The following is a 14,599-nucleotide window of genomic DNA, read 5'->3' on the forward strand; positions in this document are numbered from 1 at the left end:
TGGTCTGGTGACTGTGAACTACAGTGACCTTAGGGACACTGAGCATTCAGCTGTGGTGTGGAAAGAAGGGGTTGGAATTCCAGCACATTATACTACTGGATGAGAGGTTTTCCTGGACTATTGCAGGGAGGTGTTTCCCAATTGCATTCTTCTTAACTGTGTTAATGAACTCTACAGAGCTCGTTAAAAACATCACTGAGCTCCTACATCTCATGAGTTTGTTTGATGTTTGTTTGCCTGCTTTCTAATGCAAATGGCACCTGCTCACTTTGATACTAATTCCACTCCCTGTCTCATCTCTTTCTCCTTATATCTCTCCTCTTAATATGAGATATTGCCCGCACCTCCAGCTTGCTTGCCCAAGAACTGGTTGTTTATGCTTGTTTTTTCTTTGCAGCTGTTTCTCCTCTGATTTCTGATTTATGTGAAAGGTTAAGGAGCAACTGACTAGGAAGTGGGGAACAGAGAAGGTTCTGCTGTTATAGAAGCTCCCTAGATGTCCTTGAGTTGGTTTTGTTGAGCAGAGTAAAGCTTTGGAGGACTCCTGAAACTGTGTCTGGAGTGTTTGTCCTAAGCTCTCACCACCAGCCAGACCTGGCAAGTTTTCCTCTTCCCAACTGCCCCCTGTTGCTGCTGCAGGCCAGCTGTTTCTCTTCTCAAATGGCTGCAGAAACATCTGAAATACAAAACATGCATATTGATTACATTTGGTGCCATCTCTTGTGACCTTGAACTTCTGTTAGGCTTGGCCTGATCAGGCCAAGAGCTGGCTTATCGGGATGGAGTGTGCGGGCTGTGCAAATAATGTCATCCTTTCTCTGTTCTTCTCTTTGATTCTGAAACCACTTGCATTTCTGGGATAGGAAAATACATTTAGGTGATGGTGAAATGATTCTGTTGCTTGGCTACTTATTGTTTATCTGCTGTAAAATTTGCTCTTTACTCTAGGACAGCGTGCCTTTCCTGAGAGCAGAAATTAGTCTATATTAGACTCTGCCTAAAACCTAATTGATGTATTTATTAGCGTAATCACACTAATGGATCTGTTTGTTTCAAAAGCAGCCCAATTTTTATGTTGTTGTTGTTCAAGCACATTAATGCTCAGTGTGTTCTCTTTTTAGCTGATAGGTCACTTTAAATTGCGTTCTCTAATACCAGAGAGCAGATCTGCTTTATGAAATAATGTGGTTTTGGCTGCTCCTAGGTTTTTCCTTTCTAGTCCATGAATTCCAACTGCCTTCATCTTGAAATGTGTTCCTCTACACCCTATGAAATGTTGGTCAGTCTAACCTGATCAGTATTTTAATAGAAAATGTCTGAGAAAATGGATCGTCTTTTCAAAGAGAAATAGTATTTGATTTTGGAGGCAGTGTTCTTCCTTCCTCTGGTATAGTGATTAAAGAGCATTTCCTGTGGGAGGAGGCATTCCCATTCTCTGTCTTCTAGCACTTTGGGAGCACCCTGAGAGAGATGGGCCAACCTGCAGTCATCTCAACTTTGTGTAGTCTATTTGGCAAAGCTTTCATGATTAACGAGTGAAAGCTTGCAAATTTGTGTTAACAAACCAGAGAGTGGTCCCTATATGGATTGAAAAACAAACAAAACCAGGTGGTACTTAGCTGTAATTCACAACAGTGAACCACAGGACAAATCTATAGACAAGGAGTTAAATGGGAAGAAACAAATAAGCTGTTGAGCACTTATCCCTGAGAAGCACAGTGAGAGTCTGCTGGAGTGATGGGAGTGGGGCAAATGCTTCTCATTCTCTTACAATGAATAAATTACTGGCATGTTTTACTTAAACAGAGTTTTCCAGTTAGATGCTATTCTGGGTAATTATGCTCATCAAGAATTCCTGTTCTTGGTTTTATTTGGAAATAGTGTTTCAGTGTCTGTTCTAAGCCAGTGCATGGCATTCATGAACTCTAAGCTCCCTCCTGTTACTTACAATGTTGCCACATAACATCTTGGTAAAGAACATGTACAGGCAGTAGCAATTTTCACTGTAGGCTTAGCTTTGAGGGAAATTTATCTTAAGGTACTGCAGTTGCTGGGAGCTCATTATTTTGCATTAAACATTCCTGTCATGCTTATCTTTGCAGATTGATTATTATCTGTTTAATAAAATAAAGATAAAATACCTTGCTAAGTTCAAGAGGCTGTGGGACACTGATAAACATTTCCTCAGACTCCTGCCTGAGCACAGCCAAGCAGGCAGGGGCTCCTGGGTGTATGCACATGACAGTACAGGAGGGAGGGCTGCTGAGGCATCCTCCCAGACTAGTTTCATTTACAGAGTTTTGCTGGGCTTCCTTGTGGGTATAGCCAGGGATTCATGGTGGGGAAGGCAGGGAAAACCTCTGGCTGGTTCAGTGGAAACCTGTGGGTGAAAGGTGTGTGTTGCTCTCACACAGGAAGTCAGAAAAGGGAGAGGGAGGCTATCTGGGTCTCCTTGTAAGCAAGTGTAAAGCTCTCTGCTGTGCAAATAGCTCTCCCTGAAAGGATAATAATGGTGTTAGGATTTTCTAAATGTTGTTTCTCTCCTGGCTTAGAAGCACTACCTTAAGAAGAAATATTGTATTGATTTTCTGCATTGCTTTGATGGATTTTATTTTTGGAATGCCTTTGAATGGTGCAGTAACTACTTAATTTTGGAGAACTTTAGGATTCATAGTTTGTTGTATCTATAGTGAACCTCTAACATTTAGTCACTTAATCTCTTGGAACATAACTATTGTTTTTGTGGAAGTATTCCTTTAATTTTTGTAGGGAAATCAGGGGAGGTGATATTTTCATTAAAAGGAATTTGCTGATTTCTGGGGAGCTACTTTGGGTTTGTTTGTTTTCCTATCGTACCTTTACCATCTGAAACGTTGAATTTACTGAGGGGAATGGGGTGAGAAAAACAAAGCAGCAAAGCTTTCACAGAAGGGACCATTGTATGGTTACACACTAATGTCCTTCAAACTCACTCTTTCTAATGTTTCATTTCTTTGATGTTTGTCATGAAGGGAGGCAAACTTTTATTACCAAGTTTTCACAAAGAGTGTTGTCCCTGTCTTTCAAAAAGAAATAGTGAAATTTCACCTTCATTTCCCCTCAGACTGAAGTTAGCATGGATTAATTGGAATTCTGCTACAAATAAGGAAGAAAAGATGAGTTCTTACACATCAGATGTGAAACATGCACCGTCTCTATCAGGAGAAGACTAAAGATAAAAGACCTGCTGGGTTAAAAACATAGTTGAGAACAAATAATAAGGAAATAAGCTGGTGGATAGGTTTAATTCTGCTCTCAGGTTCAGCATTGTATTTATTCTGATATTTATCGTTACAGCAGCAAAAAGTCACAACACAGCTCACAGTAAGAAAGACCATTACTACTGGCTCTGTATCCTCTTTTACCTAAGAAATGAGAGGAGTGCAGGAATAGAACAGAGAATAGGGAAAGAGGAAGTAATATGGATGTGAAGCCATGAAGGGTCCAGTTTATCACTTCTTCAAAGTTAAATTAATACATCACATGTTAAATGTCCTTAGATGTTTAATCACCAGCACCACAGAATATCTATCAGCTGGAATATTTGGAACAGAGTTACAGGGAGAAAAGGGTCATCGTCTGGCAGTGTAGCAAGGGGTGTTTCTGCTGCAGGGTTGTACAGCACTCCCACTGAGTAGTTGCAGCAAGAGCCCAGTGCTTGGGAGGAACAGACAAAATAGCATCTTTGAGCATGTAACTCCAAGCATCTCCCATACTAAAGTAATACAAAGAACAGGAAAAAAGACATGCTGTGTTAAGTATTGGTAGTACAAACATGTGAAACTGGCAAAGTGAACAAATGGGAGGGAATCTGGACGGGAAAAAATTGCAAGATAAGCGGGAACTACCTTCCATGTGCAGTTGGTTGTCTGTACTTAGTTTGATAAATTCATGATTTCACAGTTAGCCTGCAACACCCGAGTAAGGTGAATGAATGTCGTTGCAGTGCATTTACAGATGTCATAATCAATGCATCAAAAGTCTAACTTAGTTGCCCTGAATAATTTGGGAAGTCTTTGTCTGAGTAGGGAATTAACTGTGGGACTTCCTATGCACCACAGCACCACCCTTACTATGGGGCTGTTCTTCCTCTGATGGACTGGGCAAGAATTGCTGGTGGGTGGAAACAATCAAAATACAGTAATGGCAGAAGGAAGTAGTGTTACAAAAATTACAGGTTTTCAAACAGGTTTTCAGGCTTGAATTTGATAACTGAAGAATTTGCTGCAGAAAAAAATCTGGAAATGTAGTTGAGTGTATGCTGTGTTATAAAACTGTGTATACAAAGAGCCAGAGACAATCAAAATCCTAAAAGAGTTTCAGGAGGCAAGAGAAATGGGGGGAATTGAGTGATGTTGGTGAAGAAAGTTGACATGAAAGAAGGGAAATATTTTGAGGATCACATGTTCTTTCTTAAATGGAGAATAAGTCATCACAGAAATAGCAGCCTTTCCAGGAGGCTTCAGCTTTCATCTAAGAGTTAACCTGATAGATAGCAAATTCACTGGAATACTTGCTTTCTTACCAATTAATTGCTACCAAAGTAAGTGCATTGAAAGGAATTTGAGTGTTATGACCTGGACTTTGACATTTATGAGACTTAAGTGACAGTCATTTTCTTTGCTGAGTGCATGGTATTTGTTAGTTGCAAAATCAGTTTTACTTAAAATTCAGTTTGCTAGCTGCTTAACTGTTTAGTGTAGTTTTAGGTGATAAACATGTTTAATTATTCCTGGAGTGTAATAGTTTGGGGTTTTACATATTTCAGTGTAATTTGTTTCTTCTACAAATTTATATATGCTCCTTTTTGAGTGGATTAGCTGGAAGAACCTTACAGATGGCTCTTTTCTTTTAAACTGAACTACCATCCTGGTTTCCTATGAAAACTTATATTTAATGTTTGGAGTCTGACTTTATACTGTGACTTAATATAGTGTTGTGAATATTACCTGTCTGTGCAATGCCATCAGTTGAGAGAAGAGTGCAGCATTATTGTTAGTTGAATGTCTCATTTTCAAGATAATCTGTTTTCCCTGCTCCCTGTGCACACTGCTCCTTAGGTTTCAGGTATACTGTGAGATTATTCTGTTTCTATGTGAGGAGGAAGTAAAAGTATTTTGATTTTTATTAGTTCTTAAGTGTGCTGTATGAAGAACACATTGTAAAAAATTAATACCATGTTTTTTTCTTCTCCTCCCTCTCTTCACCCTTACTCCCTACTGTTTTTAAAATTAGGTATCAAATTGTAGTGGAAATAGTTCAGGCAACCACAATCAGCAATATTCCCCAAGTGAAGAGACAGAAAGGTAAGATTCCAACATCTGTTGTTTTCGTTTTGAAAAGCTGTTTGAACTCTTGCCATACATATGCAATCAGTGTGTGTGGGTTTTTTAGGCAGATTCTAGGAATGCTATGCCTTTAGTGTTTTGGTTCTGTTTCATTTGTCTGAATCTTCCAGAAGCTCACATGGTATGATTATCCCCCCTATCCTATGTTCATCTAAGCTGATGGATCATGAGAAAGGTCATATCTATGATACATTTATTTTCAGAACTTGCTGCAACTGGGAATTCTGACATTACAAATTCATATGCTGAGAATCATATTTCCACTTTCTTGTTCATACAATCTGTTCCTCAAAATCTCAGTCTGTCCTTTTTTCAAAACACAGAAGAAGGAATGATACAGCATAATTTGTCAGTCAGTTATTTTGACTTTTTAATGTATTACGTTTTTGAGTTGCAATAAAGAGTCCTCTTCATTTTCTGCAATGATTTGGCAATGGCTGCCTTTTAAAAAGCAGTGCATATTACAGTTGTACTTATATTTATTACATATACTACTTTTTATGGCTCTCAAAATATGTGAAAACTGAGGTATATCATCAGGAGATGATCTTAATGGCAAAATTATTGACTAAGCCATTGCATAGGGAGGTATACTTAAGTCGTATCAATGCGTAATAAAAAGGCAACAGATAGTAAAATTAATTTCTTTGTGAATAAATACAAAATATTTTAGGTTCTCATGTGATCTGAATCTCTCTAGGTTAAAAAAATCCTTTTCTAGTTCCTTATATCAAACTTTAAAAAGTATATTCAAGTGTACTGAAAAATGCAGAAACAGAAAATGAACATGCTGTGGGGTGGGGAAATTTTTGGCAATCTGAAGAGCTTGAGGTCCATGCTCAAGTTTTAGAAAGTATAAGGTTGTCAATACCAATTATACTTTTTGTTTACTCTCTAAAATAGGGCTAAATGTGCATTCCAGTAGGCTATCCTGCTTGTATTAAACCAAGATAAAAGGAAAAGTAGGCATTGGTTTTTATTCAAGTGTACATTATAGAAATAGATATTAATATTTTTCAGATAAAAGATAATTGAATGGAAAGTCTATTTCATAAAGTAATAAAATGAGGATACGGAATTTAACTCTGAGAGCACTATGAAAAATCAAATCTTGCTAAGCCTGTATTTCCATTTGTGCTACCATTGGTCTTTTTGAGACAATAATTGATTTGGGGAATATTTTGATACAGTTTATGTTCCTACAATGAATTCTTTATTAATTAATTCTCCTCTATCTCACTTGACTTTATCTGTTTAAATATCTACTGTTCTAAATCATGAACAGAAGATTTTTTTTTTTGAAGCTACAATTGTCTGTTGCTGCAGAACAGATACAAAAATATAGAGTTGGTGGTATGTGATAAAGTTGATTCTGCATTTTTATGGGCTCTTGATTTCTACCTGTACTAAAAAAAAACCTAACAAATTTCACTAGGTGGTGCATTGACTTTTTTTATTATGATATGGACTTTTATTTTTGGTTTATTCCTGTGGTAACGTTTCATATAATTTAAGTGTTGATTACCACTGCTGGCTCTGTTAGCTATTGGGGCTAACCCTTTTGTTTATTAAATAGCCAGTGGTCATGCACATTGTCTGGAAAAGGTGATTTTTTTTTTTTCTTGACACATATGAAACAGTGTGCCCAACAGAGGCATGCCAATACAGTCTTTTTATAGTTCACACAAATTTAGGGCAGATTTTTAATTTCAGTTATTCCACTCAGGTTTTCATCTACCAAAATTTTTAAGGCTCTATGTATGCACAATAAATTCTCAAGAGGACTATCAAAATTGTAGAGGGGTAAAATTTAGTTCAGAAGACTGTTTTGTGCCTTATTTTTCCTAAAGGAGGTGGAGGCATTTTACCTAATGTGGTAATTAATATAATATGTTCCTGAATTTTAAAAACAAAAGGAAAAACTGTGATACCCTTCTTAGAACAAATGAAACCCAACAAAAAAACCCAGCACAGCTCACTGCGAACATAAAGATTGTGGAAATGTTGTAGAACAGACTGCCATGTTACTGCCATCATGTTTTGATGTTTACTTTTCTGGATGCTACAGTGTAATGCTACCCCTGGATTTAATGGTGAATAACTAAATGTAAGCTTTATGCAAAATCAAAGTGTGTCTGCACAATCTCATTCTGTCTTTCTCTTTTTAACCTTCTCCCCCAGCATGTGGTGCACACCTGCAGTGATGTGTGAGCATGGCAGCTGGATGAATAGGACAGTTCCTCCTTTGCTGCTAAATGAGCTCTTGGCTTTTGTGTCAAGGGCATCTCTTAGCTTTGACCCCACCCTGGCAAGAGAGAGTCTTACTGATAGCTATTTCCTTTTTCCTGTGGCAAAGTTGGGTCCTGAAAATGTAACTGCTTCTTTAGTGCCTGGCTGTTTAGCTGGAGCAGCTGAGCTCTGGCTGGCCAGCATTCTGCTCTCAAGGTGTGAGAGTAGAGCAAGTGTAGATAGTACGTATGTGGATGTAGAATCATGGAATGGTTTGGGTTGGAAAAGGCCTTTAAAAATCCTCCACTCCAGCCCCTGTGCAATGAGCAGGTACATCTTCAACTGGACTGCTCAGAGTCCCATCCACCTGACCTTGAATGTTTCCAGGGATGGGACCACTTCTCTGGGCAGCCTGTTCCAGTGTTTTGACATCCTCATTGTAAAAGACACTCCTTTTATATAATCCAAATTGCCCGACTTTTGGTGTAAAACCATTGCCCCTTTGTCCTGTTGCAACAGGCCCTGCTACAAAGTCTGGCCCCATCTTTCTTACAGGCCTCTTTTAAGTACTGAGGGGCTGCAGTTGGGTGTCCCCAAAGCCTTCTCATCTCTGGACTGAACAATCCCAGCTCTCTCAACCTTTCTTCTTGGGAGAGGTGTTTCATCCCTCTGATCATCTTCATGGCCCTCCTCTGTCTTTCCTGTGCTGAGGTCCCCAGAACTGGATGCAGTACTCAGCTGGGGTTCCACACAAGACTGGTCTCAGCCTCCACCATTTGGAAATATGGGAGCTCTCCAAGGCAGTGTTTTCAATAGAAGAAGAAATAAACAAAAACCTGAGGAGCAGTTAGTGGAGCAGAGTGGCCAAAACTCTGCAGTAGTGAGTGCTTAGCTACTATTTATACTTTTAGCAAAAGAAGCGTTGTGCGACCACACCAGTTGCAATCAGTATTCCTGAGCAGGACTGTGGGCTTTTACTATTGGTTAAAGAGACATAATTAAGTCTCTAAAACTGACCAAAAATACTTATTTTTTCTAAAAAGATTAGGTGTCTATTATTAAAGGATGAATAGTCTGAGGACCAGATATCAGACTGATGACTTCTCATAGGAGCTACAGTTACCTGACCTTTTTACTATTTTGTTGGTGATGCCAAAGTATGCATTTAATGTTGGTGCCCAGTAAGGTTGGAGAGGAAGGCTTGTTGCTCAGTAAGGACAGGATTCTTTACGCTTTTAAACTAGTGCTGGTGCCACCTATTGGCAAAATATTTAGCTGTTAGGACCCTAATAAAATCAGAGAGTATTTTAAAGTACTTCTACACATGATTTTATTAAACCCTCTATAGTTAAACAATGGCATGTTGTAGGATTTATAACTTTTCAGATTTCTATGACTTGAATCTTCTGGTATGTGAACATAAGAGAGCAAACAAAAATGTACAGAAGCATCTGATTCGTGTTAAGCAGTGAGGTTTGCATTTGGCTCCCTGAGAGAGTCAAAGAGGTCAAAATGTTGGGACACAAAGTAATATGAGAGATTTGCAGTGTGATGCCAGCTGTGGGTGGATGGTGGAATTTCTGTGGCTGGGAGAATTGCTTTTGGCTGTTGCTGAAGTTGAATAAGAAAATTAACACAGCATTATTGTTTCTAGAGGGGTAGATAGTTTATTTTGGAGCACTGCAGGCCACTGTAAATAGAAGCCGTTTCCTTGCATTCTGACACTGCACTTCCCTCATTTACACTGGCACAAAAGCACAGAATCTGGTGTGTACATGTTCACTTTTCCAGCAGTATCTTCCTGTGTATCTTCTTCCAAAATGGTAATGATCACTCAAGCAGTGGCTGTAGGAGGCAGCTTGGTTTTGGTGGTAGTTTTGTTGTTGTTTTTCTTTGTTTGTTTAATTTGTTTGGTTTTTCTTCCTGTTGGTATTTTCAGATGGTACCTCTCTACAGTCACATGTGCTATGGTTCAAATAGTCACATCCTTCTACACCTTTAATTATAAACAACTCTCCTCATCTTGACTTTTGATACAGATTCATTCTAAATACTGAACCAAGTAAAATATAAGCTACATTTTAACTATTTCAGTTGTTTGTTGGTTTGTTTTTATTTATTTTACAAAACCTATCTTATCTGCTGAAGATTTTGAAGGATTCTAACTGCTTATCTGAAAATGTTTACTGCATTTTGATCTATTAAAGCAGTTTGTAAGAGGACAAATACCTGGATTAGGCATTTTAGCATGAATGACAGATGATATGCAAGTTTCTAGAAGCAAGAATCTTAAATTTTTGTAAAGAAAAGGTATCGAAAACACCAATTGGGAAATAGCGACAAAAGTAAGTTGTTATATTAACTTGATATTTGCTGTAACATGACTAGGAAGCTGCTTAAATACACTGGTTCTAATTTTAACAGATACATTTGTTTCTTCTGATACTGATATTGTATTACAGGATCCTACCAGAATTTCAGCAAGGTTCTTTTACTAGCTGGTTTTGAAAACAAACCCCAAAAATGCAAAATGCACATACCTTGTCTTAGGGCAACACAGAGCAGGTCTCTCAATAGATTTTTTTTTTTAAGGATTTTTTTGTAAAGGGATTTGTTTGATTTGCCTTTTAATTTTCTATGCCCTCCACCTTACACATGACTTTACAGTATGAATAGAAACCACCCTTGGATGTGACTGGGTGGGGCTGTTTTTCAGACACTGCAGTGTAATCGACCCCAGGGCATCCCTGTTGAGAAAAGTGCTCGTTTTCAGGCAGGGATTGTGAGAGAGATCAAATAAGCAGCCATTTCTGTGTGGAGAGATCTGCTGCCTTGCAGCAGAAGATTTCTCCTGCTGAGCCTTCCCACTGTGTGTCTAGATATTTGCTTTTCTAAGCAAAGCTGACAAGTGGCACAGGAACAGGCCTTTCTGTGAGCAGGCCTCTCAGGTGCTGGGGTTCTGAAAGAGGCTTCAATGTTCAGCTGTAAAAAGGGACTTAAAAAAAAAAACCTGGGACTGTGGGCTAGCTTAGTTATGTGGGTTGTGATGTGTGGGTTTTGTCAAGATGATAATTTAAAGTGAAGTAAAATGGGTAATGGTTCCAGAAGATTACAGATGCCATGTAACTTAATTATGTCAAAACTCTATTATGATTCCTCCCCCTGACCTGCATCCTCCACACAGGAATAAACATTCCCACACAATTATTTTTGCACAGTTTTCTGGCAAGGCTTAAAGAGCTGACATTGTGCCTGCACGTCATGCTCAAGCAGTAAGTGTGCAGGGAATCCATGTGCTTGAGGGTAAAGACTGCAGAGTCTGTGGTACATTTATTTGCTTTTATTTGTGATTTGCAAATCAGCTTTGTAGGGGAAGTTTTTCTTTCTGTTCCTGAGATCCTTTGTGTCTGCTGGTGATGGTAATGGAGATGCTGTCCAGTGGAAGAGGGAGGGAAGAGGCTGACTGCTCAGATAGATGTGACCACAGGGGGTGCAAGGACCTGCAGACCGAGGCTCTCTGTGGTGGATTTTATTTTACTGTATGGCACATACTGACTCCCAGGCTCAGCTTTGCCTTGCTGCCACTGGAGCTTTTATTTTTCTCAGCTGTGGCTGTGAGTGGGAGGCTGTGTTGCATGACACACTGCTAATGATCAGAGCCTGACTTGTCCATGGTCTCCCTGCAAGCCCCTTTTCCCAGAGCTGTCTGTGGAAGTGGTTGGGATTTAACACTTCTTTTCCCCAGTCTTTTGTCAGACCAGAGGAGAGCTCCTCAAGGTCCTTTCCTTGGACCTTGGGCACTAGAACAACAGTGTGTGCTGTTCTTAAAGGTCATCCTGCTCTCACAGAATTGAACAAATGCTTTTCCAGGCCTATGTAGGCTTTTAAAACTTGTAATTCAAGGTTTCTAAGATATGAGGAGGTCCATAAAGACTTGTAAGTTATATATACGGTTCCAGTTACTGCTTACACAAAAATATGAAATTGATCTTCACTACTTAAATACTAAGCATGGCATTTAGGAGGCCCTGCATATGCTTAACCTGGCTCTTGGAAAAAATCTTGCAAAAAAGCTTGTGATGGGGAGTATGTGTGTTGCTCCTTCAGTGACAGGTAGGGCTGGTCAGTGCTGTTGCATGTGCTGCCAGGTGTCATGGATCAGTAGTTACTGAAACTATAAAGGAACAAGAACTTGTATTCTCAGTTTTATTCATGCTTTTGCCATACATAACTTTGTAGGTAAAATGAGAAATCTCTGCCTTCTGCTAGCACTACTAAGAGGTCATGCATGTCTAAAATACCATTGTTTTTGCTTTAAGCAAATTTACATTGTTTTTGTTTATCCTCCAGTGTGCTTAAGTATAATAAAGGTTGTGTGACATTTTGTGGCATGACAATTTGGAAGGCCCCACATTCTGACTTAAAAATGGATGATGTGAATATGTACTTCAGTTTGATCTATTTAATAGATATAAACCTCCTCAAGTAGCAAAGCTGCCATAGGGGAAAAAAATAGAAGAGGAAAGAAAATTAGGTGTGAGAAATCACTTTTCAGAAATAATTTTGGTGGGTTAGGATATGCTTCTGGGAATATGCTTCTAGCTTAGCTCAAGTCAAGATAGTTATGAGTGATTTACAAGACAGCTTTGTCAGAAATCACTGCAGATATAAAAAAAAATGCAGAGAATAAAACAATTTGCACAGGTAGCATAGCTTTGATTGCTTGGTAAGTTTGAGCTCATTTCAACTATTTATATTTTAATGTTGTTTGGTGCAAATTGAGTTATCTACAACTGTGGATTGATAAGCAGAGTTTGAAATTCAGCTTTTGGTACTAATTGCTTTGGGTTGCCTTTGCGAGAGCTGCACAGGACCCTTCTGGGATTTAAAATTCCTCCAAGGCAGTGCATGTCCTGTCAAAATTTCCCCAGATAAGGGGAATTATTTTGGAGGAAGTTAGTAAAAGACACTTTGCTCCTATGAAGATGGAAGCTCTGCTCAGTTGCTGTTGGTAAAGTGTATGCAGCTTGTGGGGAGGAAATCCCAAAGTAGCATCTTTCTTGTCTTGCTGATAAGGAGTGATTTTTGTTTGTTTTTAATAATATTTTTTTAGAGAAATACCCAAAGTGCAAAGTTGCTACTCTTGAAAAAAATATTACTCAAAGGATGCTTTTTTCCTCCTCGCATTGTGGTGAAAGTCTCTTAGTAGCAGAAATCTACTTCTTTTCTATTTATTGAAGCTTGCTGGAGGGTGTGTGAATACACACAAGCCTTTCCTTCCATGCCTTTCTGGTTTTATTTGGTTTATGCAGTGATACCTGAATGTGAACATCATCTTTCCTGATGCTCAGAAATGGGGAGAATCACTCTTAATTCTGTCTCGGTATTTTGGTGATTATGGAATCAGACAAGAATATATTCAAAAGAGAAGTCTTTATAACTTACAATATTGTTTTGATAGTGCTTAATATGATAAGAGCAGAGCAGTTGAGGTCTGAAAATCTCTAAAATCTCAAAACACATTACGGTTCGGATGAAACCAGTGATCCACCTAACCTTCTCCAGTTGAGCTGAAAATGCTCCTCCTGATTTCTGCTAGTTTATCTTTCATAATTTGGAAGAGGAAAGTGTTAGTCCCCAGTTCCATGCTGTCTTTCCTGCCCTGTAGCACATCAGCCCCATTGTGTGCTGCTCTTGCTCTGCTTTTCAGCAGCCTCTTGTTTATGTGTGAAGGACGTCACTGGCCCTTTCACAGTGCCTAGTCCTGTTTACCCATGGAGCAGAAACAGCCTGGCAGCGCCAGCTTTGGAACTGCCCTGAGAGATGCTTGGCTGGAGTGGCTCCTTTTGGATATGAAGAGCTGAGGTAAATGTTTTTGAAGGGTCTCTGTTAAGACAGGGAATAATCACTGGAAATGGTGGGCTCATTAATCTCTCCTGGGGGCCTGCTGCAGTCACAGGATGATAAGATTTCAGGTGAAGTAGACATGCATGCTTTGAAAACCCTTCCAGAATGCCTTGTTCTCATCAAGAAGGGTACTTTTGTTTTAAGAAGACTGAATGATCATTGCATTGTACTGTTTGTGGGTTTTCAGGTATGCATTATGAGCCCAAAGCATTTAAACTATTGAAAGAATTGATAACTTGCAAAAATCATCTTAAAGTCAACTGCAGCAAGGAGAAGGTTGGGATTTAATCTTAAACTTTAAAGTTCTGTTCCTGTATTTGTAATAGCTGTAAATGTTTTGATTTGGGGGAGAGCATTGTTCTGTCCTTAAGGTCTTTTCCTTTCCTTTTCTCTCATTAATACTGGTACTTCTGTTTAGGGAACTGAAACACTAAATTAAAAGCTCTGTTGACTTCCCTGTGGAGATAACATGCCAGGAAAACAGATGGCTTTTTTTTTTTTTTTTTTTTTTTTTTGGTAATTTTATCATTTGCTTCAGTGAGTATAATCTCTTTAGTTCACTATTATATGGCAGCTCAGATGCAAATGATACTCATCCGTTAAAATACTAAGAGTATTTGTATCAGGAACCATCCCTACCAACATAAAAACATAAAGGAAATCAAGTGAGATTAAAGATATGGGTGAAGATAATGGGAGACTATCTGGACTCAGTTATGTGTAGAACTTAAGGGAGCTCCATGTACCTTGAGTTGTCCTTCAGTATGCAAAAGACAACTTAGAGTTGCATCCAATGCTTACATGTGGCTTTAAGTTGGAAATATAAGGATAAAAACAGTTGTAAAAGGAGAAGTTGCCATAATGTATTGGAAACTTGCTTAAAATAGGGATTTTGAATAATTTCTGAGAGATTTCCTTTTTGCTGTTTTTGCAGTCACAAACCTATGTAGTTGTTTCTTAACAGCAACTCTTGTGAAAATCAAATGCTGTTTTTATCTAGATGATTTTGCTAGCATTTAATAGTTTGAAAACATAGTAGAATAGATCTTTACCATTTATCCCTGAGCAGTCAGATA

The 14,599-nt window shown here is 38.7% G+C and overlaps 1 protein-coding gene across 1 annotated transcript in view; it reads left to right on the forward strand.

The window, feature by feature from the left end:
• The window catches only part of SNX25 (sorting nexin 25), an 82,588-nt gene that overhangs the window by 34,058 nt on the left and 33,931 nt on the right, over positions 1–14,599 (forward strand). Inside the window, exon 6 of the mRNA XM_058803193.1 lies at positions 5,275–5,345. Within this exon, the coding sequence (XP_058659176.1) occupies positions 5,275–5,345 (71 nt within the window). The remainder of the gene's footprint in view (positions 1–5,274; positions 5,346–14,599) is intronic.

The sequence above is a fragment of the Ammospiza caudacuta genome, chromosome 4, assembly GCF_027887145.1.
Source record: "Ammospiza caudacuta isolate bAmmCau1 chromosome 4, bAmmCau1.pri, whole genome shotgun sequence".
Classification (NCBI taxonomy): Eukaryota; Metazoa; Chordata; class Aves; order Passeriformes; family Passerellidae; genus Ammospiza; species Ammospiza caudacuta.